Source organism: Coregonus clupeaformis, chromosome 17, assembly GCF_020615455.1.
Source record: "Coregonus clupeaformis isolate EN_2021a chromosome 17, ASM2061545v1, whole genome shotgun sequence".
NCBI lineage: Eukaryota > Metazoa > Chordata > Actinopteri > Salmoniformes > Salmonidae > Coregonus > Coregonus clupeaformis.
In genome coordinates, this window is record NC_059208.1 from 29,591,877 (window position 1) to 29,618,749 (window position 26,873).

Below are 26,873 nucleotides of genomic sequence, written 5' to 3' on the forward strand. Positions count from 1 at the left end.
TTCCCTCCTCCCTCCAGGAGCGTGCCCAGACATAAATAGACAGTCAGTAGTGTCTCAGTCAGACATTCATCTTGATAACTCAGAGGAGCTGCTCCAACTCTGAAGACTATTGTTTTGGGACATGTAATGCAGAGAACCTTTCATTGCAGGAGTTCAACTACAGTAAGCTGTCCTAGCATTGATTGACAGTGCTCTGTCTGGACTGTAAGACTCCGTCTAGAGGAGGTGTCTGCTGAAAAACTTTGCGAAGTGAAAGGGACATTCATCCTGTGAGCTCCATTTATGTGGATGTGCTTTTTCTGTAATTGCAACTTCAGGAAGGTATTTTAAACTCTTTGGTCTTTCTGACACTTTCTGTTGACTCTACCTACGACTCAAGGAGATCTTTGCCTGTCTCTGTTCAGGCATGACGGGTCAGGAGAGGAGTGAGAAGAGTGAGTGTGTGTCCCTGTCACTGATGAGGGAGGCTGTCCCTGCCCCACCGGAGTATGAGAGGGTGTGTGTGTTTGGGACGGGGGACATGGGGCGCTCTCTGGGCCTGCGTCTGCTGCAGGCGGGGTATGGGTTGGTGTTCGGCAGCCGACGGCCCCACAGCAGCAGCCTCCTACCACACGGAGCACAGGTACAAAATAAAGTAGATCTGGTTTCATATGATATGTTAAATGTGGATATGTGTTTTTACTGAGTTGTAAATGTATTTGAATATGTTTGTTTATGTTTGAAGGAGTATATGTGAATATACTGTATGTGTGTTTGTGTGTATCAATATGTTGATGATGTATATGCAGGTCCTGGGCCATGCTGCAGCTGCCCAGTCAGCCCGTCTGATCTTCATCGCTGTCCAGAGAGAACACTACGACTTCCTGGTACCACTGGCCAATCAGCTAAAGGGGAAGGTAGCATATATATTTTATTACTTCTGCTATATGTATGAATGTCTGCTTTGTCAATATGTAACTGTATAGTTGAATTGCAGGTGTTGGTGGACCTCAGTAATAACCTGAGGAAGAATCAGTACCCAGAGGCCAATGCGGAGTACCTGCAAAGGTGAGAACTATACAGTGTGTTGTTGTTATTATGTGTATGTTTTTTTGTTAATTAGAAATGTTTTTATATGTTGATGTGTATCTACAGTATGTGTATGTTGCTGTACTGTAAATGTGGTTATATGTACCTGAGCAGTCTGGTCCCTGGAGCTGAGGTGGTTAAAGGATTCAACACCCTGTCTGCCTGGGCTTTGCAGAATGGACCTTCAGATGCCAACAGACAGGTACACAAATGAGGTTCAAGCCATGTCCATGAAACCAATTGACTACTAGATTAAAGTATATATACACTTCATGAACAAAAGTATGTGGACACCTGCTCGTTGAACATCTGATTCCAAAATCATGGGCATTAATATGGAGTTGGTCCCCCCCTTTGCTGCTATAACAGCCTCCACTCTTCTGGGAAGGCTTTCCACTAGATGTTGGAACATTGCAGCGGGGACTTGCTAACATTCAGCCACAAGAGCATTAGTGAGGTCGGACACTGATGTTGGGCAATTAGGCCTGGCTCGCAGTCGGTGTTCCAATTCACCCCAAAGGTGTTCAATGGGGTTAAGGTCAGGGCTCTGTGCAGGCCAGTCATGTTCTTCCACACTGATCTCCACAAACCATTTCTGTATGGACCTCGCTTTGTGCACAGGGACATTGTCATCCTGAAACAGGAAAGGGCCACAAAGTTGGAAGCACAGAATCGGTTGGAATGTCATTGTATGCTGTAGCGTTAAGAATTCCCTTCACTGGATCTAAGGGGCCTAGCGCGAACCGTGAAAAACAGCCCCAGACCATTATTCCTCCTCCACCAAACTTTACAGTTGGAACTATGCATTGGGGCAGGTAGCATTTTCCTGGCATCCGCCAAACCCAGATTTGTTTGTCGGACTGCCAGATGGTGAAGCGTGATTCATCACTCCAGAGAACGCTCCAGAGTCCAATCGCAGCAAGGTTTACACCACTCCAGCCGACGCTTGGCATTGCGCATGATGATCTTAGGCATTTGTGCGGCTGCTCGGCCATGAAAACCCATTTCATAAAGCTCCCGACGAACAGTTATTATGCTGATGTTGCTTCCAGAGGCAGTTTGCAACCGAAGACAGATGATTTTTACGCGCTACGCACTTCAGCACTCAGTGGTCCCATTCTGTGAGCTTGTGTGGCCTACCACGTTGCGGCAGCTCTAGCTGGGCAGACATTTCACGAACTGACTTGTTGGATAGATGGCATCCAAACGCGGTGCCACTTTGAGAGTCACTGAGCTCTTCAGTAAGGCCATTCTACTGCCAATGTTTGTCTATGGAGATTGCATGGCTGTGTGCTCGATTTTATACGCCTGTCAGCAATGGGTGAGGCTGAAATAGCCGAATCCACTCATTTGAAGGGGTGTCCACATACTTTTGTATATGTCGTTTATACACAGTGCCTTCAGAAAGTATTCACAAACCTTGACTTTTTCCACATTTTGTTGTGTTACAGCCTGAATGTAAAATGTATTACATTTAGATTCTCTCACACTGGCCTACACACAATACCCCATAATGTCAAAGTGGAATTATGTTTTTCAAACATTTTACAAATTAATAAAAAATGAAAAGCTTAAATATCTTGAGTCAATAAGTATGTAGGGACTGGGTGTATTTATACACCATCCAAAGTGTAATTAATAACTTCACCATGCTCAAAGGGATATTCAATATCTGCTTTTTTTTAACCCATCTACCAACAGGTGCCCTTCTTTGCGAGGCATTGGAAAACCTCCCTGGTCTTTGTGGTTGAATCTGTGTTTGAAATTCACTGCTCGACTCAGGGACCTGACAGATAATTGTATGTGTGTGGTACAGAGATGAGGTAGTAATTCAAAAATCATGTTAAACACTATTATTGAGTCCATGCAACCTATTATGTGACTTGTTAAGCATATTTTTACTTGTTTAGGGTTGCCATAACAAAGGGGTTGAATACTTATTGACTCAACACATTTCAGCTTTTCAATTTGTATAAACTTTTTAACATTTCTAAAAAACATAATTCTACTTTGACATTATGGGGTTTTGTGTGTAGGCCAGTGACACATAATCTCCATTTAATCCATTATAAATGTAGGTTGTAACACAACAAAATGGGGTCAAAGTCAAGGGGTGTGAATACATTCTGAATCCACTGTACATGTTGACTGTCAACATGTTGATTTTACTTTCTTTCCTCTGTGCTGAATAAGAACAGCTTCATTCTGGAGCTACAAACCTGTACTGTGCATCCTCTGTAAAGAGAAGCATATAAAAGCATGCACACACACACACACACACACACACACACCAGACCTGAGCAAATGTTTTTGTATTTTATTTGAAAATACCAACTTTTCAAATACTTTGTAGTTGAATATTGAGTTTTCAAACTTTCGTTATTGACCAAATACTTATTTTCCACCATAATTTGCAAATAAATTCATTAAAAATCCTACAATGTGATTTTCTGGATATTTTTTCCTCATTTTGTCTGTCATAGTTGACGTGTACAGTGGGGGAAAAAAGTATTTAGTCAGCCAACAATTGTGCAAGGTCTCCCACTTAAAAAGATGAGAGAGGCCTGTAATTTTCATCATAGGTACACGTCAACTATGACAGACAAAATGAGAATTTATTTTCCAGACAATCACATTGTAGGATTTGTAATGAATTTATTTGCAAATTATGGTGGAAAATAAGTATTTGGTCAATAACAAAAGTTTCTCAATACTTTGTTATATACCCTTTGTTGGCAATGACACAGGTCAAACGTTTTCTGTAAGTCTTCACAAGGTTTTCACACACTGTTGCTGGTATTTTGGCCCATTCCTCCATGCAGATCTCCTCTAGAGCAGTGATGTTTTGGGGCTGTCGCTGGGCAGCACGGACTTTCAACTCCCTCCAAAGATTTTCTATGGGGTTGAGATCTGGAGACTGGCTAGGCCACTCCAGGACCTTGAAATGCTTCTTACGAAGCCACTCCTTCGTTGCCCGGGCGGTGTGTTTGGGATCATTGTCATGCTGAAAGACCCAGCCACGTTTAATCTTCAATGCCCTTGCGGATGGAAGGAGGTTTTCACTCAATCTCACGATACATGGCCCCATTCATTCTTTCCTTTACACGGATCAGTCGTCCTGGTCCCTTTGCAGAAAAACAGCCCCAAAGCATGATGTTTCCACCCCCATGCTTCACAGTAGGTATGGTGTTCTTTGGATGCAACTCAGCATTCTTTGTCCTCCAAACACGACGAGTTGAGTTTTTACCAAAAAGTTATATTTTGGTTTCATCTGACCATATGACATTCTCCCAATCCTCTTCTGGATCATCCAAATGCACTCTAGCAAACTTCAGACGGGCCTGGACATGTACTGGCTTAAGCAGGGGGACACGTCTGGCACTGCAGGATTTGAGTCCCTGGCGGCGTAGTGTGTTACTGATGGTAGGCTTTGTTACTTTGGTCCCAGCTCTCTGCAGGTCATTCACTAGGTCCCCCCGTGTGATTCTGGGATTTTTGCTCACCGTTCTTGTGATCATTTTGACCCCACGGGGTGAGATCTTGCGTGGAGCCCCAGATCGAGGGAGATTATCAGTGGTCTTGTATGTCTTCCATTTCCTAATAATTGCTCCCACAGTTGATTTCTTCAAACCAAGCTGCTTACCTATTGCAGATTCAGTCTTCCCAGCCTGGTGCAGGTCTACAATTTTGTTTCTGGTGTCCTTTGACAGCTCTTTGGTCTTGGCCATAGTGGAGTTTGGAGTGTGACTGTTTGAGGTTGTGGACAGGTGTCTTTTATACTGATAACAAGTTCAAACAGGTGCCATTAATACAGGTAACGAGTGGAGGACAGAGGAGCCTCTTAAAGAAGAAGTTACAGGTCTGTGAGAGCCAGAAATCTTGCTTGTTTGTAGGTGACCAAATACTTATTTTCCACCATAATTTGCAATTAAATTCATTAAAAATCCTACAATGTGATTTTCTGGGCGGGATTTTTTTTCTCAATTTGTCTGTCATAGTTGACGTGTACCTATGATGAAAATTACAGGCCTCTCTCATCTTTAAGTGGGAGAACTTGCACAATTGGTGGCTGACTAAATACTTTTTTCCCCCACTTTACCTATGGTGAAAATTACAGGCCTCTCATTTTTTTAAGTGGGAGAACTTGCACAATTGGTGGCTGACTAAATACTTTTTTCCCCCACTTTACCTATGGTGAAAATTACAGGCCTCTCATCTTTTTAAGTGGGAGAACTTGCACAATTGGTGGCTGACTAAATACTTTTTTTCCCCACTGTAGCTGGCTAGCCAGTTCAAATAATGACCATATCATATACAGTGCCTTGCAAAAGTATTTTATTTTTTCCTATTTTGTTGCATTATAACCTGTAATTTTAATGGATTTTTATTTGGATTTCATGTAATGGACATACACAAAATAGTCCAAATTGGTGAAGTGAAAATAAATAAATAACTTGTTTCAAAAAATTAATAACGGAAAAGTGGTGCGTGATTATGTATTCACCCCCTTTGCTATGAAGCCCCTAAATAAGATCTGGTGCAACCAATTACCTTCAGAAGTCACATAATTAGTTAAATAAAGTCCACCTGTGTGCAATCTAAGTGTCACATGATCTGTCACATGATCTCAGTATATATACACACCTGTTCTGAAAGGCCCCAGAGTCTGCAACACCACTAAGCAAGGGGCACCACCAAGCAAGCGGCACCATGAAGACCAAGGAGCTCTCCAAACAGGTCAGGGACAAAGATGTGGAGAAGTATAGATCAGGGCAGGGTTATAAAAAAATATCCTTAACTTTGAACATCCCACAGAGCACCATTAAATCCATTATTAAAAAATTGAAAGAATATGGCACCGCAACAAATCTGCCAAGAGAGGGCCGCCCACCAAAACTCACGGACCAGGCAAGGAGGGCATTAATCAGAGAGGCAACAAAGAGACCAAAGATAACCCTGAAGGAACTGCAAAGCTCCACAGCGGAGATTGGAGTATCTGTCCATAGGACCACATTAAGCCGTACACTCCACAGAGCTGGGCTTTACAGAAGAGTAGCCAGAAAAAAGCCATTGCTTAAAGAAATAAATAAGCAAACACATTTGGTGTTCGCCAAAAGGAATGTGGGAGACTCCCCAAACATATGGAAGAAGGTACTCTGGTCTGATTAGACTAAAATTTAGCTTTTTGGCCATCAAGGAAAACGCTATGTCATCACCCCGAGAACACCATCCCCACAGTGAAGCATGGTGGTGGCAGCATCATGCTGTGGGGATGTTTTTCCATCGGCAGGGACTGGGAAACTGGTCAGAATTGAAGGAATGATTGATGGCGCTAAATACAGGGAAATTCTTGAGGGAAACCTGTTTCAGTCTTCCAGAGATTTGAGACTGTGACAGAGGTTCTCCTTCCAGCAGGACAATGACCCTAAGCATACTGCTAAAGCAACACTCGAGTGGTTTAAGGGGAAACATTTAAATGCCTTGGAATGGCCTAGTCAAAGCCCAGACCTCAATCCAATTGAGAATCTGTGGTATGACTTAAAGATTGTTGTACACCAGCGGAACACCAGCGGAACCCATTCAACTTGAAGGAGCTGGAGCAGTTTTGCCTTGAAGAATGGCCAAAAATCCCAGTGGCTAGATGTGCCAAGCTTATAGAGACATACCCCAAGAGACTTACAGCTGTAATTGCTGCAAAAGGTGGCTCTAAAAATAATTGACTTTTGGGGGGGTGAATAGTTATGCATGCTCAAGTTCTGATTTTTTGTCTTATTTCTTGTTTGTTTCACCCCAAAAAATATTTAGCATCTTCAAAGTGGTATGCATGTTGTGTAAATCAAATGATACAAACCCAAAAAAAATCCATTTTAATTCCAGGTTGTAAGGCAACAAAATAGGAAAAATGCCAAGGGGGGTGAATACTTTCGCAAGCCGCTGTAGCTGACAACATCTTCACTTTAGCTCATTTGTCTTCATTATTACAGGAAAATAAACTCACAACAAGATCTTTATTTACAAGTTAATGGTGAGCCAATTACAGAAAATAGCTCACGGTTGTGAGTGTGACTAAATAAAAGCAGGGCATTCTACCGGAGCATTTTAGAACTTCGACAATGTCTCGTTGGCCTAACATTATACCCTAAGTTGACTTTGGTGTAGGTCATGTTCTTCACATTACCGTCTCTGGTAAACACATACTATATCAAATAAAATCAAAGTTTATTTGTCACATGCACAGGATACAGAAGGTGTAGTGAAATGTTTACTTGCATAGTGGAGTCTTTTGTTTAGACATGTAGCTAGCTAACTAAACATTGAACCATAATCCCAACTCATAACGTCACTACCCTGCATGAATCTGCAGGTAGCTAACCAACCAGGTTCAATGTTAGCTAGCTAGCTAACGTTAGGCTATAACTAGCAATGCAAATGGATCTGAGATACGAATAATATTACTACACAGATCATACACGTAACGTTAGCTAGCTAGCGAGGCAGCCAGCTAACGTTAGCTAGCTATCTAACAGTACACTTTAACTTGAAATAAAAACGACTTTCTGACAGGCCCTGTAGCCCCCAGTATCACTCCCACTCCCCAGGCGCTATCAATTGTTGACTTCTGTAACCGTAAAAGCCTTGGTTTCTTGCATGTTAACATCAGAAGCCTCCTCCCTAAGTTTGAGTTACTCACTGCGTTAGCACACTCCGCCAACCCTGATGTTCTAGCAGTGTCTGAATCCTGGCTTAGGAAGGTGACCAAAAATTCAGAAATGTGCATACCCAACTACAATATTTTCCATCTAGATAGAACTGCCAAAGGGGGTGGAGTTGCAATCTACTGTAGAGATAGCCTGCAGAGCTCTATCATACTATCCAGGTCTGTGCCCAAACAGTTTGAGCTTCTACTTCTAATAATCCACCAAGTCTCTCACTGTTGTCACTTGCTACAGCCCCCCCTCAGCCCCCAGCTGTGCCCTGGACACCATATGTGAATTGATTGCCCCCCATCTATCCTCAGAGTTCGTACTGCTTGGTGACCTAAACTGGGATATGCTTAACACCCCGGACGTCCTACAATCTAAACTAGATGCCCTCAATCTCACACAAATTATCAAGGAACCTACCAGGTACAACCCTAAATCCGTAAACATGGGCAACCTCATAGATATTATCCTGACTAATTTACCCTCTAAATACACCTCCGCTGTCTTCAACCAGGATCTCAGCGATCACTGCCTCATTGCCTGCATCCGTAATGGGTCCGCGGTCAAACGACCAACCCTCATCACTGTCAAACGCTTCCTAAAACACTTTAGCGAGCAGGCCTTTCTAATTGACCTGGCCCGGGTATCCTGGATGGATATTGACCTCATTCCGTCAGTAGAGGATGCCTGGTTGTTCTTTAAAAGTGCTTTCCTCTCCATCTTGAATAAGCATGCCCCATTCAAAAAAGTCAGAACTAAGAACAGATATAGCCCCTGGTTCACCCCAGACTTGACTGCCCTTGACCAGCACAAAAACATCCTGTGGCGTACTGCATTAGCATCGAACAGCCCCCGCGATATGCAACTTTTCAGGGAAATCAGGAACCAATATACACAATCAGTTAGGAAAGCAAAGGCTAGCTTTTTCAAACAGAAATGTGCATCCTGTAGCACTAACTCCAAAAAGTTTTGGGACACTAATGTCCATGGAGAATAAGAGCACCTCCTCCCAGCTGCCCACTGCACTGAGGCTAGGAAACACTGTCACCACTGATAAATCTACGATAATCGAGAATTTCAACAAGCATTTTGCTACAGCTGGCCATGCTTTCCACCTGGCTACCCCTCCCCGGCCACCAACTCTGCACCCTGTGCTGCAACTTGCCAATGCCCCCCGCTTCTCCTTCACCCAAATTCAGACAGCTGATGTTCTGAAAGTGCTGAAAAATCTGGACCCCTACAAATCAGCTGGGCTAGACAATCTGGACCCTTTCTTTCTAAAATTAGCCGCCGAAATTGTCGCAGCCCCTATTACTAGCCTGTTCAATCTCTCTTTCGTATCGTCTGAGATCCCCAGAGATTGGAAAGCTGCCGCGGTTATCCCCCTCTTCAAAGGGGGTGACACTCTAGATCCAAACTGTTACAGACCAATATCCATCCTGCCCTGCCTTTCGAAAGTATTTGAAAGCCAAGTTAACAAACAGATCACCGACCATTTCGAATCCCACCGTACCTTCTCCGCTATGCAATCTGGTTTCCGAGCTGGTCATGGGTGCACCTCAGCCACGCTCAAGGTCCTAAGCGATATTATAACCGCAATCGATCAAAAAAACTGTACTGTGCAGCCGTCTGCATCGACCTGGCCAAGGCTTTCGACTCTGTCAATCACCACATTCTTGTTGGCATACTAGATAGCCTTGGTTTCTCAAATGACTGCCTCGCCTGGTTCACCAACTACTTCTCAGATAGAGTTCAATGTGTCAAATTGGAGGGCCTGTTTTCTGGACCTATGGCAGTCTCTATGGGGGTGCCACAGGGTTCAATTCTCGGGCCGACTCTATTCTCTGTATATATTAATGATGTTGCTCTTGCTGCTGGTGACTCTCAGATCCACCTCTATGCAGACGACACCATTTTGTATACATCTGGCACTTCATTGGACACGGTGTTAACAAACCTCCAAACAAGCTTCAATGCCATACAACACTCCTTCTGTGGCCTCCAACTGCTCTTATACGCTAGTAAAACTAAATGCATACTCTTCAATCGAACGCTGCTTGCACCCGCCTGCCCGACTAGAATCACTACTCTCGGCGGGTCTGACTTGTGTGGACAACTACAAATACCTAGGTGTCTGGTTAGACCATAAACTCTCCTTCCAGACTCACATTAAGCATCTCCAATCCAAAGTTAAATCTAGAATCTGCTTCCTATTTCGCAACAAAGCCTCCTTCACTCATGCTGCCAAACATGCCCTCGTAAAACCGACTATCCTACCGATCCTTGACTTCGGCGATGTCATTTACAAAATAGCCTTCAACACTCTACTCAGCAATTTGGATGTAGTCTATCACAGTGCCATCCGTTTTGTCACCAAAGCCCCATATACTACCCACCATTGTGACCGGTACACTCTCGTTGGCTGGCCCTCACTACATATTAGTCGCCAAACCCACTGGCTCCAGGTCATCTCTAAATCACTGCTAGGCAAATCCCAGCCTTATCTTAGCTCATTGGTCACCATAGCAACACCCATCCGTAGTATGCGCTCTAGCAGGTATATCTCACTGGTCATCCCCAAAGCCAACACCTCCTTTGGTCGCCATTCCTTACAGTTCTCTGCTGCCAATGACTGGAACAAACTGCAAAAATCTCTGAAGCTGGAGACTTATCTCCCTTTCTAACTTTAAGCATCAGTTGTCATAGCAGCTTACCGATCACTGCAGCTGTACACAGCCCATCTGTAATTAGCCCACCCAACTACCTCATCCCCATATTGTTATTTATTTTGCTTATTTGCACTCCAGTATCTCTATTTGCACATCATCTTCTGCACATCTATCACTCCAGTGTTAATACTAAATTGTAATTATTTTGCACTATGGCCTATTTATTGCCTTACCTCCATAACTTACTACATTTGCACACACTGTATATAGGTTTTCTAATGTGTTTTTGACTGTACGTTTTGTTTATCCCATATGTAACTCGTTGTTGTTGTTTTTAATCGCACTGCTTTGCTTTATCTTGGCCAGGTCGCAGTTGTAAATGAGAACTTGTTCTCAACTGGCTTACCTGGTTAAATAAAGGTTAAAAAAAAGAAAGAAAAAAAAGAAACGTATAACATCTGAAAATGTAGCTAGCTAGACTATCTTACCCGTATACATGGATGGACGCTTCTCCCTGTCTGTCACGGATGCCATGGTTGTCCTTAGTTTGAAGATGTAATCCGGAGACAGGTGTTTTATACAACAGCCTTCTGGGTGTTCTCTTTTCGACTCCCTCTGCATATTTGCAATCAAACGCCAGAATTTCTTCTTAGCTATCATTATTTAATTCCACCAGGCACATTCCACTGATTTCAAAACTCAGTCCTCCAGAAAGGAGAAAACAACACTTTTGCAGTTCTACTACGTGATATATTTCAAAAAAGCAGCGTTAGAAAGGATTACCTACACATACTGGCCAGCTCATGTTATAGACAGAAGCGTGCTACATGGCAACCAATCCGAACTCATCTCTCGGCATGTCCAGCCCATCCATTATCTCAGCCAATCATGGCTAGCGGGAAGGTTCCTGTCTTTTTCCGTACCTAAACCAACTTGGCTCGTAATTTAACAATTGTATTTGTATTTACAGATGGCATACAAGTTTGTTATTAAGGCACATGAAAGTTCACATGTTCCAGAAGGCATTTCTGCCAGAAAACTAATATTATTTATTTATTTTTGTTTACATTCAAATGCCTCTCCTGTGAAGTAGTGACGTATGCCTAGTGTCCTGAAACGAGTCAAATATTTAACAGTGGATTTTAAGTACTTTTCTGCATATGCTTCTGTTTTTCAACACCAAATCTACAACTGGCGTGCTCTATTTTCATGTCATCTGACAAAAGCACCTGTACCAATCAAAGTGCCAATGCCATTTTGCAAACTCCAGGCATTTACATTTTTCTAAAATGTTAGAAAAAGGCTGTGTCGTTATCCTCGCAAAGTGAGGTATTGAAAGGTATTGAAAACGGGGGTGTCAATAATTTTGACCCCTACCTTTTAAAGATTTTTGTATTACTTGTTGAATAAAATATATTTCTCTGGGCACTTGTATTAGTATAAAATAATATAATTTCCCAAATTTCTGGAGCATACAATATAGCTCAGTATTTTAAAAATATTATTTTATACAGGCATTTTTGCTCATCTTTATCAAGGGTGTCAATAATTTCAGACCCCACTGTATGTGCATGCATATACAGTGGGGAGAACAAGTATTTGATACACTGCCGATTTTGCAGGTTTTCCTACTTACAAAAATCCAGAAAATCACATTGTATGATTTTTAAGTAATTAATTTGCATTTTATTGCATGACATACGTATTTGATCACCTACCAACCAGTAAGAATTCTCACAGACCTGTTAGTTTTTCTTTAAGAAGCCCTCCTGTTCTCCACTCATTACCTATATTAACTGCACCTGTTTGAACTCGTTACCTGTATAAAAGACACCTGTCCACACACTCAATCAAACAGACTCCAACCTCTCCACAACGGCCAAGACCAGAGAGCTGTGTAAGGACATCAGGGATAAAATTGTAGACCTGCACAAGGCTGGGATGGGCTACAGGACAATAGGCAAGCAGCTTGGTGAGAAGGCAACAACTGTTGGCGCAATTATTAGAAAATGGAAGAAGTTCAAGATGACGGTCAATCACCCTCGGTCTGGGGCTCCATGCAAGATCTCACCTCGTGGGGCATCAATGATCATGAGGAAGGTGAGGGATCAGCCCAGAACTACACGGCAGGACCTGGTCAATGACCTGAAGAGAGCTGGGACCACAGTCTCAAAGAAAACCATTAGTAACACCCTACGCCGTCATGGATTAAAATCCTGCAGCGCACGCAAGGTCCCCCTGCTCAAGCCAGCGCATGTCCAGGCCTGTCTGAAGTTTGCCAATGACCATCTGGATGATCCAGAGGAGGAATGGGAGAAGGTAATGTGGTCTGATGAGACAAAAATAGAGCTTTTTGGTCTAAACTCCACTCGCCGTGTTAGGAGGAAGAAGAAGGATGAGTACAACCCCAAGAACACCATCCCAACCGTGAAGCATGGAGGTGGAAACATCCTTCTTTGGGGATGCTTTTCTGCAAAGGGGATAGGACGACTGCACCGTATTGAGGGGAGGATGGATGGGGCCATATATCGCGAGATCTTGGCCAACAACCTCCTTCCCTCAGTAAGAGCATTGAAGATGGGTCGTGGCTGGGTCTTCCAGCATGACAACGACCCGAAACACACAGCCAGGGCAACTAAGGAGTGGCTCCGTAAGAAGCATCTCAAGGTCCTGGAGTGGCCTAGCCAGTCTCCAGACCTGAACCCAATAGAAAATCTTTGGAGGGAGCTGAAAGTCTGTATTGCCCAGCGACAGCCCCCGAAACCTGAAGGATCTGGAGAAGGTCTGTATGGAGGAGTGGGCCAAAATCCCTGCTGCAGTGTGTGCAAACCTGGTCAAGACCTACAGGAAACGTATGATCTCTGTAATTGCAAACAAAGGTTTCTGTACCAAATATTAAGTTCTGCTTTTCTGATGTATCAAATACTTATGTCATGCAATAAAATGCAAATGAATTACTTAAAAATCATACAATGTGATTTTCTGGATTTTTTTTTTAGATTCCGTCTCTCACAGTTGAAGTGTACCTATGATAAAAATTACAGACCTCTACATGCTTTGTAAGTAGGAAAACCTGCAAAATCGGCAGTGTATCAAATACTTGTTCTCCCCACTGTATGTCAGGTGTATATCTGCGGGGAAAGTGCAGAGGCCAAGCAGGTGGTGATGGTGGTAGCCACCAAGCTGGGTTTCAGTGCCCTGGACCGGGGCTCTCTCTCAGCAGCCCGGGAACTGGAGGACTTCCCCTTGCAGCTGTTCCCCCAGTGGAGGCTCCCACTGCGCATCGCCATCGGCCTCAGTGCTGCCTTCTTCTTCTACTTGCTGATCAGAGACATCATCTACTCATACGTCACCCAGGGCAAAGACATTTCCTTCAGAATCATGGTCTCACTGGCAAACAAGGTACTGGCCCACAGGCCCTCTGAGTGTTTGTGTTCTGTTTGTTTCTGTGTGTGTTACCAGCTGTTCAAGGTGTGTGTGTGTGTGTGTTCTCTCCAGGTGTGTCCCATCGTGTCTCTGATCATGCTGTCTCTCTGTTACCTGCCTAGTGTCCTGGCTTCCTTCCTGCAGCTCTACAGGGGCACCAAGTACAGGTCAGACGTGTGTGTGTGTGTGTGTATGTATGGGAGTGTGTTTGCATACAATGTTGCGTACGTATGTACACTACATGACCAAATTTATGTGGAAACCTGCTTGTTGAACATCTCAATCCAAAATCATGGTCATTAATATGGAGTTGGTCCCACCTATGCTGCTATAACAGCCTCCAATCTTCTGGGAAGGCTTTCCACTAGATGTTGGAACATTGCTGCGGGGACTTGCTTCCATTCAGCCACAAGAGCATTAGTGAGGTCGTCACTGATGTTGGGCGATTAGGCCTGGCTAGCAGTCAGCGTTCCAATTCATCCCAAAGGTGTTCCATGAGGTTAAGATCAGGGCTCTGTGCAGGCCAGTCAAGTTCTTCCACACCGATCTCGACAAACCATTTCTGTATGGACCTCGCTTTGTGCACAGGGGCATTGTCATGCTGAAACAGGAAAGGGCCTTCCCCAAACTGTTGCCACAACGTTGGAAGCAGATGTAATTGTATGCTGTAGCGTTAAGATTTTCCTTCACTGGAACTAAGGGGCCTAGCCCGAACCATGAAAAACAGCCCTAGACCATTATTCCTACTCCACCTAACTTTATAGTTGGCGCTATGCAGTCGGGCAGGTAGCGTTCTCCTGGCATCCGCCAAACCCAGATTTGTTCGTCGGACTGCCAGATGGTAAAGCGTGATTCATCACTCCAGAGAATGCATTTCCACTGCTCCAGAGTTCAATGGCGGCAAGCTTTACACCACTCCAGCCGACGCTTGGCATTGCAAATGGCTTCAGCACTCGGCGGTCCCATACTGTGAGCTTGTGTGGCCTACCATGTCGCGGCTGAGCCATGTTGCTCCTAGACATTTCCAATTCACAATAACAGCACTTAAAGTTGACTGGGGCAGCTCAAGCAGGGCATATATTTGACTAACTGACTTGTTGGAAACGTGGCATCCTATGTAAGTGCCACGTTGAAAGTCACTGAGATCTTCAGTAAGGCCATTCTGCTGCCAATGTTTGTCTATGGAGATTGCATAGCTGTGTGCTCGATTTTATACACCTGTCAGCAAAGGGTGTGGCTGAAATAGCCAAATCCACTAATTTGAAGGGGTGTCCACATACTTTTGTATATATATTGTATTTATGTTGATTATAAGTGTTTGTGTGTTTAACATCAGGCGCTTCCCTGATTGGCTGGACCGCTGGATGCTGTGCAGGAAACAGCTGGGTCTACTGGCGCTGGGGTTCGCCTTTCTGCACGTGCTCTATACACTGATCATACCCATACGGTCAGTGGAGCACATACACAAATGTACACAAACACGCATGCGCGCACACACACAGTGAAATGTATCTTCCTTTGGTTTTAGTAAAGAAAGTATTGATTTTGTTCCCAGGTACTATGTGAGGTTCAAGTCCACTGAACGCACTGTCTCTCTGGTAAGAACACCTACCCAGCTTTAAGGCCAAAGTAAACACTTTCAAAACAGTGAACATTGGATAGACAAAATTGTGTATAAATCTTAATTTGATCGCTCTGTTGTCACTGAAAATGTTCCTGTATTGCAGGATTGACATAAATTCATGCTAATACATGGTTATATTAAAGAGATTCTCCTGAACTTTTGTGTACGTTTTAGGCAGTAGTTCTGAAAGTAGCACTCATCAGCCAAAAGTGGTCCCCGAAAACGCATACTATGTCACATATGTGCAGCTTATCATTGCTTACTCTCTGTCTCTGCTGTGACCACTGAACCATTAGGCCCACCCTGCAACCTCATTGGTTAATGCTGGGCAGGCCACTTGCTAACTGTCACTCAAATCCGAGGGGCTGAAGCTTTTTGGCTAGAACTCAAATTGCTAGGGGGCTGGTCCACATGGGGGAAATGTAGGGAAAATGGTGTGGCACAGCTTCAAGAAAACAGTCACTTTCAAACTAAGTATTTCATGGCTAATCAAGGTAAGAAAGTAATTATTCTCATAGATTATGAATGTATGAACTACACATTGAGATATCCAGCCCAAAGCAGGAGGTTTAAAAAATATTTTCTTAGTCGCCAATGCACCAGAGCATATCTTAACAGTATTGCACTTTTAATGTAGCCTAATTTTGGCCAGCTAATAGCCTAACCACCAATCAAGTAACATTACATCGCCAGAAATGTGTGAATGGACTAAACTTTCAAATGCTGCTGCTGCAGGATTATTTTGCTGTGACACAATACTGGTCATATTAAGATCAAACATCTGTACATTGGACACACACCTACAGTATATAGCAGGATTCAGGCACTGGTTTTGAATATAAACACTGGTTTACACCTCTCTTGCTCTCACTCTCCTTTTCTCTCTCTTTCTCTCTCAGATCAGAGAGAACAGGACCACTGAGTTTGATACCACAATGGCCTGGCGTGGCGACTCCTACTTATCCCTGGGAATTCTGGGATTTGGCCTGTACGTCCTGTTAGGAATCACATCTCTTCCCTCCGTCAGTAACGCTCTCAGCTGGAGGGAGTTCAGCTTCGTACAGGTGGGATCACCAGGACTGGACACACTGATGCTTAGACCAGACACTAATTCTAGGCACTAATTTTCTGCCCATTTTTACTAGCGATGGGGGAATAAATCGATACAGTTACATATCGCAATATTATTTTGGACGATATTATATTGATACTTTGACTCCCAAGTATCGATTTGTAAAAAAAAACGTGTTAAATTTTTTTTGCCAGGTAGCGTTAACTAGCGCTAGTTGGCTGCAGTGGCGGTTCTAGACCATTTCAACTGGGGGGGCCAGGCTGGGGCCAGTTACATTAGACATTATTGTTGTCATATTGTTTTCTTCACTGCATTGCAGGCATTAATAGGCAAAATACCATGTTTATAATCATTCAACAAATGTTTATTTGCATTTACATTATTTTTACATTTGCATTACATATTCAGTATCAGTTACATCAACTGTATTCTACGGTTTTTGTGGTTTCTTGCAAAAAGATCAGCAAATTCATCTAGATTCAAGGCCTTTGCCTTCCTTGACTCAATACACCTAAATTGCTTAATCTCTCATCTGACATTGTGGACCTAAGATACGTTTTCACCAGCTTTAGTGCAGAAAAACTCTTCACAAGAAGCGGTACTAACAGGGATTGAAACAGCTATTTTGCACAGTTTAAAGAGCTCAAAGAAAACTTCTTTATGAGGCTCAATGAATAATGCTAGCTCTACTACACTGGAGGGTCTGCATGCCACTCTGTACTTTCCTTTGTAACAATCTTCTGAATTTATGTAGTTCATGCCCCAAGTCCTCAATATTTGATTCATACATTCTAGCAAATGGAAACAGGGACTTCTCTTTGAGACATGCATCACTTTTGGGGTTTAAAGTTTGGATGCCATTCATTGTCACAGTTTTTGCTAGAGAACCATCTGTTAAGCTCATTGAGCATCTGATCTAAGACAGGGTAGAAAAAGGTTGTAAGAAAACTGTCTTTATCTATTTCTGAATCTGACGACCTGTACTGAGTACACAGTCTCCATTAAATTGAGAGCTTAGCTTTTTTGGTCATTTGCAGGGGGCTGTATTGCAGTATCACATTGCTCAGCTGTGTTCAACACTTTATTCCATAGGTCATTAAAAAATGACTCATCCCTGTAGTCATTCAAAGTTTGAACTAAGGCTTCAACTAAATCAACAGCCTTTGACAGGTCAAGTGATGAAGACTGTAGCATAGCTGATAGAAATGTTGCTTCTCCAAAAACTTGATGGAGCGTAACAAGACACACAATGAATTGTAAATCCATCTGTGCAAGCAGACATCGTGCCTCAACAGATCTGTCACCGTTGTGTTCTTGGACTATGTCTTGCAGGACTCGCTTAATGGCAGGCAATCTATCCATAATAGTATGTAGAGCCATATATTGACATGCCCAGCGAGTGTCACTTAGTCTCTGAAGCTCTCTAGGTGCACCTAGGTACATCTCTCTTTGTACACTAAGCCATTTTTGATGCACATATGACCCAGATGTGAAGACATACAGTCTTTCTAGTAAGGAGAAGAACTGTCCTACCTCAGGGACAGCTTTGACTGTATCCACTAAAACTAAGTTTAGACAGTGTGCACTGCAGTGGATGTAAAAAACATGTGTTGCTTGTTCTTTAATGCGTGCCTGGATGCCTGAATGCTTGCCACTCATAACTGAAGCACCTTCATATGCTTGGCCTACTAGGTTGTTTTTGTATTGAAGACCATGACTTTCTAATATGTGTATGATTTTGTCAGTAAGCCCTGCTGCATCTAGTCGATCAGCCGATTCAAAGTGGAGAAAGCTCTCATGGACAGCTCCACTGAAATAGTACCTGAGTACTAGAGATATCTTCTCCTTTTTTTTTGTCTGCCATTATGCTAAAGATCTCACTGTCTTTCACTTCTTCTATAATTTTTGTTCGAACCATGTCTGCCAAACAACTCAGAACCTCATTCTGAATCCCTTTGCTTGTGTATTTTGCATTTTGCATTGGACCTCCTTGTGGGGGCCACAAGGAGGTCCAAGCTTGTTGTCACAGGGGCACTGGCCCCCCCAAAACCGCTAGTGGTCGGCTGTGCCTCTGGTATTTTTCATCCTATAGCTTGTTCTCCATCTTCTTTTTAAATAGTGAGCCAATGTTTTCAGCACTTTTATTTTCATGACTGATAAAAAAAACTATTTTTCTCATGCTCTCTCTTGTCTCTCTGCAGCAGACATACTGTATAGTTGAACAATATTTTTGGAACATCAAATCCCAATAAAATCAAAGTATCAAATCACAATACATATAGAATCGTGGGAATTGCCATACATACCGTATCGCACCTAAGTATCGTGATAATATCGTATTGTGAGGTCCCTGGCCATTCCCAGCCCTAATTTGTACACTTATCTCCTTCAGTGTTTCCCCTACTGACATATTCATGCGGGTTGCAGAGCCAACATCCAGGACAGAATGCAATAATACTCCAGGAAAGTAATCAGATTTTCAGCAGACAAGCCAGAGGTTATGCGCTGGGGATATGAAGCTTTATTCCCATCACTACAGGGAGCACACACACTCATTCATAAATGTAACTGGGTCAGGAGAAACTCCGGCTCATTCTCTAATTCATTCATTACCCTCAAATTGATGCAGTGATTTAAATGTTAAGTTATTCATCAGATGTAATTTAGAAGGAATATATTAGAACAGGCCAGGAGAATTCACCTAGAGATCCTGTGTGTGTGTGTGTGTGTGTGTGTGTGCAAGGGCGTCATGCACCCTAAAAAATATGGGGGCACAAGGTACGTGAGGATGGCTGGGTGATGGCTAGGCCCCCCGTCTGGAAGTTGGAGAATTTGGCATTTGTCAAACACCTTAATTATATGTAAAAAAAAAATATATATATATATATACAGTGGGGGAAAAAAGTATTTAGTCAGCCACCAATTGTGCAAGTTCTCCCACTTAAAAAGATGAGAGAGGCCTGTAATTTTCATCATGGTACACGTCAACTATGACAGACAAATTGAGAAAAAAAAATCCCGCCCAGAAAATCACATTGTAGGATTTTTTATGAATTTATTTGCAAATTATGGTGGAAAATAAGTATTTGGTCACCTACAAACAAGCAAGATTTCTGGCTCTCACAGACCTGTAACTTCTTCTTTAAGAGGCTCCTCTGTCCTCCACTCGTTACCTGTATTAATGGCACCTGTTTGAACTTGTTATCAGTATAAAAGACACCTGTCCACAACCTCAAACAGTCACACTCCAAACTCCACTATGGCCAAGACCAAAGAGCTGTCAAAGGACACCAGAAACAAAATTGTAGACCTGCACCAGGCTGGGAAGACTGAATCTGCAATAGGTAAGCAGCTTGGTTTGAAGAAATCAACTGTGGGAGCAATTATTAGGAAATGGAAGACATACAAGACCACTGATAATCTCCTTCGATCTGGGGCTCCACGCAAGATCTCACCCCGTGGGGTCAAAATGATCACAAGAATGGTGAGCAAAAATCCCAGAACCACACGGGGGACCTAGTGAATGACCTGCAGAGAGCTGGGACCAAAGTAACAAAGCCTACCATCAGTAACACACTACGCCGCCAGGGACTCAAATCCTGCAGTGCCAGACGTGTCCCCCTGCTTAAGCCAGTACATGTCCAGGCCCGTCTGAAGTTTGCTAGAGTGCATTTGGATGATCCAGAAGAGGATTGGGAGAATGTCATATGGTCAGATGAAACCAAAATATAACTTTTTTGGTAAAAACTCAACTCGTCGTGTTTGGAGGACAAAGAATGCTGAGTTGCATCCAAAGAACACCATACCTACTGTGAAGCATGGGGGTGGAAACATCATGCTTTGGGGCTGTTTTTCTGCAAAGGGACCAGGACGACTGATCCGTGTAAAGGAAAGAATGAATGGGGCCATGTATCGTGAGATTTTGAGTGAAAACCTTCTTCCATCAGCAAGGGCATTGAAGATTAAACGTGGCTGGGTCTTTCAGCATGACAATGATCCCAAACACACCGCCAGGGCAACGAAGGAGTGGCTTCGTAAGAAGCATTTCAAGGTCCTGGAGTGGCCTAGCCAGTCTCCAGATCTCAACCCCATAGAAAATCTTTGGAGGGAGTTGAAAGTCCGTGTTGCCCAGCGACAGCCCCAAAACATCACTGCTCTAGAGGAGATCTGCATGGAGGAATGGGCCAAAATACCAGCAACAGTGTGTGAAAACCTTGTGAAGACTTACAGAAAACGTTTGACCTGTGTCATTGCCAACAAAGGGTATATAACAAAGTATTGAGAAACTTTTGTTATTGACCAAATACTTATTTTCCACCATAATTTGCAAATAAATTCATTACAAATCCTACAATGTGATTTTCTGGATTTTTTTTTCTCATTTTGTCTGTCATAGTTGACGTGTACCTATGATGAAAATTACAGGCCTCTCTCATTTTAAGTGGGAGACCTTGCACAATTGGTGGCTGACTAAATACTTTTTTTTCCCCCACTGTGTATATATATATATATATATTGTGATGCCACGAGAGGCTACACAGCTTCCAGCGGGATTGCCCAAGTAGTGCAAGGAGACCAGGTTCAACCAAAACAAGGATTTTATTCAAGGTCTTCGGCAACTAACGAAATTATAACACAATTCTCTTCTTCCCAGAGCCCACCCTCCAGACCGTGTCTCTTCCCTTCAAACCAACTCCAGCCCATCAGCCCCTCATTGGTTTCAGCTGCGTGGGAAGATTGGCCACAGAGGGTTGGAGTTCCCGACCATACCAGCAGATGGAGCCATAGCTGTCTGGGTTTGCAGCCATCTCAGGGGGATGTAACGTCCCTCCAGGACACAGCCTCTCGTGACATCACACATCCCCCTCCTCGGGACCGACGTCCTCGTCGGGGTAAAGGCAGCGAAGAAGGCATCACGCCGGGCGAGGGCGTCCGCATTGCCGTGGTGCTTGCCAGCCTGCTCTCTCTTCAACTCCTCCACCTCTAGGACCAGGGACTCAGCCTCCTGTTGTCTCTCCCTGAGTTTCTTACTGAACGCATCAGCCTTGGTTTTAGCAGAGTTTAGCTTCTGTTGAGCAGCTTTCAGTTCCTTCTCTCTCTCTGCCTCCGCATTCTTCATCTTGTTCTCCAACACCTTGTACTTCTCCTCTGCCTTCTTCTGGACCTCCTTACTACTGCGCAGGGTCTCCTCACACTCCTCGATGGTCCTGCGCAGCCTCTCCAGCTCCTCCTGTTGCTTAGGGAAGGAGCTCTGTTGGAGTTTAGCCTGGAGGATATCTAACTCTTCTGTCTTCATGTCTAACTGTTGCTTTAACAAACGATACCTCTCAGCGGTCCCCTTCAGACCAGACAGTTCTTTGTCCAGATTCTGTAGCTCCGTCTCTGTGTCGGTCTGGGCACCTGCCATCCCTATCAGAGCCCGGGCGGGAGTGAGTAACTCAGAGGATTTCACCGGAGCCTTCCCAGGATGAGTCTTGCCTCTCCGTTTCCGAGGTACTCGGGTTATCCTCTCCTGAGACTCTCTCCAGAGTGGGTAAAAGGCTGGGCAGTCTCGTCCAATTAGGACAGGGACGGGGAGGGAATCAACCACCCCCGCCGTCGTGTGTATGGTTCCCCGTGTGCTGGTCATTGTAAGTTCAGTAATGGGGTATTCTCTGGTGTCCCCATGGACACAGGAAACTGGGAGGACTTTCCCCGGGGTCAGACACGTTGGGCCCACCAAATCCTTACGCACCAGGGTGGCCCGGCTACCAGAATCCAGTAAGGCCTCCACATCATGGTGATTCACAGTTACCGGGCAGGTGGGGGGGGTCGATCTGGGCCGCCATCTACGACTCCCAAGAGCGAGGCAAAACGGTGTGTGGGTGCTGAGCTGGAGGACTCCGCAGTGGGCATAGGTTCATCGGCTGGTTTCCCACACTGCCAGGGAGATATGTCCCATCTCCCCACACCGGTAACACTGTCGAGTTTCCCCCCTCCTGGTGTACTCTTCTTGGACCCGCCTGGTTTCTGGCTCCCCCTGGAGCCGGGATAAGTCCTGACGTGGCTGGGTTCGAGACCTTGGGGTCCTTTGGACGGGTCCTTCCCATTTGTGGTGGGGCCGCACTCCTGGGGTCTTTTTCGGGAAGCATTCAGCATCTCCGCTGTGGCCTGGTACTTTTCCACAGCTTCCACGGTCAGATCAGCCGTGGTCAAGGCCTGTTGACTGATGAACCGTTTTGCCTCATAAGGCAGGGCGCGTAGGTAACGATCCACCACAACGGCCTCCACCACCGCCGCTGCTGTATTCCTCTGCGGATCCAGCCATTTCCTTGCGATTCGGACAAGTTCATGCATCTGCGCCCGAGGAGGTTGGTCTGGTTGGAAGGTCCAGCTGTGAAAGCGCTGGGCCATACCAAGCTTTGTGAGTCCATATCTGCTGAGGATCTCAGACTTCAGGGCATCATAGTCAGTAACCTGGTCAGGGCCCAGGTCCCGGACAGCATTCAGCGATTCCCCGGTTAGAAAGGGGGCTAACAGACCAACCCACTGTTGCTTGGGCCAGGCTTCCCTAGTGGCCGTGGCCTCAAATGCATGCAGGTATGCCTCAATGTCATCGGTAGCTCCCATCTTAGATATAAAGTCACTTGCCTTTATTGGGCGGGTATTTTGGACCACCCTCTGTCTCTGCAACTGCAATTCCTCTGCCTTCAGAAGGTTGGCTTTCTTTTGCTCCTCCAAGAGAGCCACGTTTGCTTGCATCTGGGCTTGCTGGCCAGCAACAAGGGCTTTCAATATGTCCTCCATATCAGTCGACGGGGAGCCTACGGCCAACTTGGAAAACTGGGTGATCAAACCTTCGGTATCCTCCTCCGACATGCACTATCAACGCTTGAGCGTGCCTGTATTCTCCACCATCTGTGATGCCACGAGAGGCTACACAGCTTCCAGCGGGATTGCCCAAGTAGTGCAAGGAGACCAGGTTCAACCAAAACAAGGATTTTATTCAAGGTCTTCGGCAACTAACGAAATTATAACACAATTCTCTTCTTCCCAGAGCCCACCCTCCAGACCGTGTCTCTTCCCTTCAAACCAACTCCAGCCCATCAGCCCCTCATTGGTTTCAGCTGCGTGGGAAGATTGGCCACAGAGGGTTGGAGTTCCCGACCATACCAGCAGATGGAGCCATAGCTGTCTGGGTTTGCAGCCATCTCAGGGGGATGTAACGTCCCTCCAGGACACAGCCTCTCGTGACATCACAATATATATATATATATATATATATATACACTATTTTTCTGCATATCTAAGCAAACCTCTTGAGCTGTCTGTATCCTCCTGACTGGTGGTTCTTTTTTAAAGAAACTAAATATTATTCTCTGCATCTCTGCTAAAATCTGGGTAAAAGATTGAAAGGAATGTGAGTCTTATTTAGTACATTTCGTTATTGCTTGCTTTTCTAAAGTCTACCAACCTTGCCAGCAGGCATGCCAGCTAAGACAGTTCAATAAGCTAGCTACTCTAACTTGATTGATAGCCTGACATGGCTTCTTGGCAGCTAGGGAGGGGAAACTTTCCAATATATATTTTTTAGAAATTAGCTAGTTTGATGGGCAATTAATTTAAATAACAATAGAGAAAATAGACACATTGTAACAAAGAAGTTTCATTTCTCATAGGAGGGCAAAAGGGCAGGTGCTCAGGCACCCTTAGACCTCTATCTGTGCATGAGACTGGCGCGTGTGCGTGGTTCATGTGTTTATGTGTTATTTTCTCCCCCACCAGTCCAAGCTGGGTCACCTGACTCTGCTGTTGTGTACGGCTCACACCTACCTGTATGGCTGGAACAGGTTCCTGCGTTCCTCCACCTACAAGTGGTACACCCCACCGGGCTACATGCTGTGTCTGGTGCTTCCCTCTGTGGTGCTGCTGCTCAAGCTGCTGCTCATCACCCCCTGTGTGGACCGAACCATCACCCGCATACGCCAGGGCTGGGAGAGGGGGGCAGACTGGAGGAACCCTAAAGACAGCCAACCACTGATCCCTTAGAGGACACAAATACACACACAGACACACACACAGAGACACACACACACAGACACAAAATAACACCCTCAGTGTGATGACAGCTTTGTCATCGAGGCATGAACTCTTGTTTCTTTGTTCTGGCTATTATACCCTCAGATGTTGGCTACCATTCAATCATCGGTTGCCATGTTTCTGGGATCAAAAACCAACAATATAATTTAATTGATATGCATTTGTATTTCTTTTTGTATTACACTGTAAACATTGTTGCATTTTAATAGAAATATTTTCAACCGTACGTAAACCAGACACTAGTTTTCACTTGGTGAAACAAGTTGTCTCTCTTATGTAAAGAGAATGGTGAAAACTCTCTCTCTCTCTCTCTCTCTCTCTCTCTCTCTCTCTCTCTCTCTCTCTCTCTCTCTCTCTCTCTCTCTCTCTCTCTCTCTCTCTTCTTTGACTGACTGTATAGTTATCCCTGGATGAAATACAGGTTTCATATATTTTGTGTCTGTCTGATACATCTCCAGGGGCAGGTCAGACACATAAAAACATATATTATATCAATGTGATCCTCTCTGGGGCAGAGTGTTGATATTTCCTCCAGAAAACAGACTCTCTGAATCCCACCAACAGGCTTCCCTTTCATCACTAGATAGACAGAGTGGCCCACAGTGTCTTCTGTTATGGGGAGCACTTCCATTTGTTCATGTGGCAAAAGTGACACACCATCAGTGGCGACCCATCATTCAGGGCAGAGCCCCACCCGTTTTTTGTTGTTGCCTGTTTTGCATGTTATTTTGGCATTTATACGTGTCACATATCAGTTTGAGTTAATAAAGCCACATACAAACATGGTCTCTTTTTTGCTTTCTTGAATAAGGCAGCTCCAAAATGTAGGTGTTTCAGCCTAGCTCAGTGCTTTCTGTGGTGGTGGGGCAGCCAGCGGAAAATACGGAGTGTAGGGGTTGGTAATGTTCTCTAGTTGCACCGTGATTGGCTCAGTGTTCTGTCACTCATGGGGACACTACGTCACCGCAAAATATATGGGGAGAGCTCGAAAATTCAAGCCCCTTGGGTGCTGTCATAGATTTACATTAGATGTGCCCATCCAAGAAGCCTCAAGGTCATCCTCACTTATCCTCTGCAGCAGAGGTAACTCTGGGTCTTCCTTTCCTGTGGTGGTCCTCATGAGAGCCAGTTTCATCATAGAGCTTGATGGTTATTGCAACTGCACTTGAAGAAACTTTTAAAGTTCTTGAAATGTTCCGTATTGACTGACCTTCATGTCTTAAAGTAATAATGGACTGTTGTTTCTCTTTGCTTATTTGAGCTGTTCTTGCCATAATATGGACATGGTCTTTTACCAAATAGGGCTATCTTCTGTATAGCCCCCCTCCCTACCTTGTCACAACACAACTGATTGGCTCAAACGCATTAAGAAGGAAAGAAATTCCACAAATTAACTTTTAAGAAGGCAATCCTATTAATTGAAATGCATTCCAGGTGACTATCTCATGAAGCTGGATGAGAGAATGCCAAGAGTGTGCAAAGCTGTCATCAAGGCAAAGGGTGGCTTTTTGAAGAATCTCAAATATAAAATATGTTTTGATTTGTTTAACACTTTTTTGGTTACTACATGATTCTATGTGTGTTATTTTGTAGTTTTGATGTCTTCACTATTATTCTACAATGTAGAAAATAGTAAAAATAAAGAAAAACCCTTGAATGAGTAGATGTGTCCAAACTTTTGACTGGTACTGTATACTTTACTTGCATAAAAAGGTTGGATGGAAACCTGGTTTATGAGGAAACAAAAAATGCACAGGTGAATAATGCAGGCTATTTAAATGTTTAAAATGGACCATACTGTTTAAATTTACCTTTTAATTTGTTGATGCTCAAAAAAGTTTGTTTCCACATTGTAGTGGGTGATGAGGACAGAGTCAGGCACAGGAGGTGTGAATCACAGAATATGGTTTATTCGTCCAATGCAGCAGTTCGCAGCAATGCGAAAACCAAATACAGTGCCACTTCAATGCGCACTGGGAAAACAAAACACATGGGTGAATATCCCGGCGACAAAAGTAACATGAATGCTCAACCGAGCTAGCCACACCTCCACACCTCCACATAGAAACAATAACATACAAAGACATTGGGAGCAGAGGGAATACTTATACAGAGACTGATGAGGGGATATGAACCAGGTGTTTGTGAAAAACAAGACAAAACAAATGGAATGATGAAAAGAGGAGCGGCTGTGGCTAGAAGGCCAGTGAAGACAAAAGCCGAAGCCTGCC

The 26,873-nt window shown here is 44.1% G+C and overlaps 1 protein-coding gene across 4 annotated transcripts; it reads left to right on the top strand.

The window, feature by feature from the left end:
• On the top strand, positions 1-25,379 carry LOC121586252 (metalloreductase STEAP4). 4 transcript variants are annotated; one of them, XM_041902802.2, is made up of 11 exons: positions 1-269; positions 405-622; positions 789-896; positions 977-1,047; positions 1,183-1,270; positions 13,565-13,843; positions 13,940-14,034; positions 15,204-15,314; positions 15,423-15,465; positions 16,391-16,555; positions 24,328-25,379. In XM_041902802.2, the coding sequence occupies exons 2-11, from the start codon at positions 407-409 to the stop codon at positions 24,589-24,591; spliced, it is 1,440 nt and encodes a 479-aa protein (XP_041758736.1). In that variant the 5' UTR covers positions 1-269; positions 405-406; the 3' UTR covers positions 24,592-25,379. The 4 variants fall into 4 exon arrangements, with proteins under 4 accessions (XP_041758736.1, XP_041758737.1, XP_041758734.1 ...); XM_041902803.2 differs by having other exon boundaries at positions 1-162; XM_041902799.2 differs by having other exon boundaries at positions 2-321.
• Positions 25,380-26,873: the final 1,494 nt, after the last annotated feature.

Excerpts from the sequence above, each read along its gene's own strand:
- LOC121586252 (XM_041902800.2), top strand. The coding sequence starts at position 407 with ATGACGGGTCAGGAGAGGAGTGAGAAGAGTGAGTGTGTGTCCCTGTCA. Across the intron at positions 13,844-13,939 it reads TGGTCTCACTGGCAAACAAG|GTGTGTCCCATCGTGTCTCT; the intron begins GTACTGGCCCAC and ends TGTTCTCTCCAG. Across the intron at positions 15,315-15,422 it reads ACACTGATCATACCCATACG|GTACTATGTGAGGTTCAAGT; the intron begins GTCAGTGGAGCA and ends TTTTGTTCCCAG.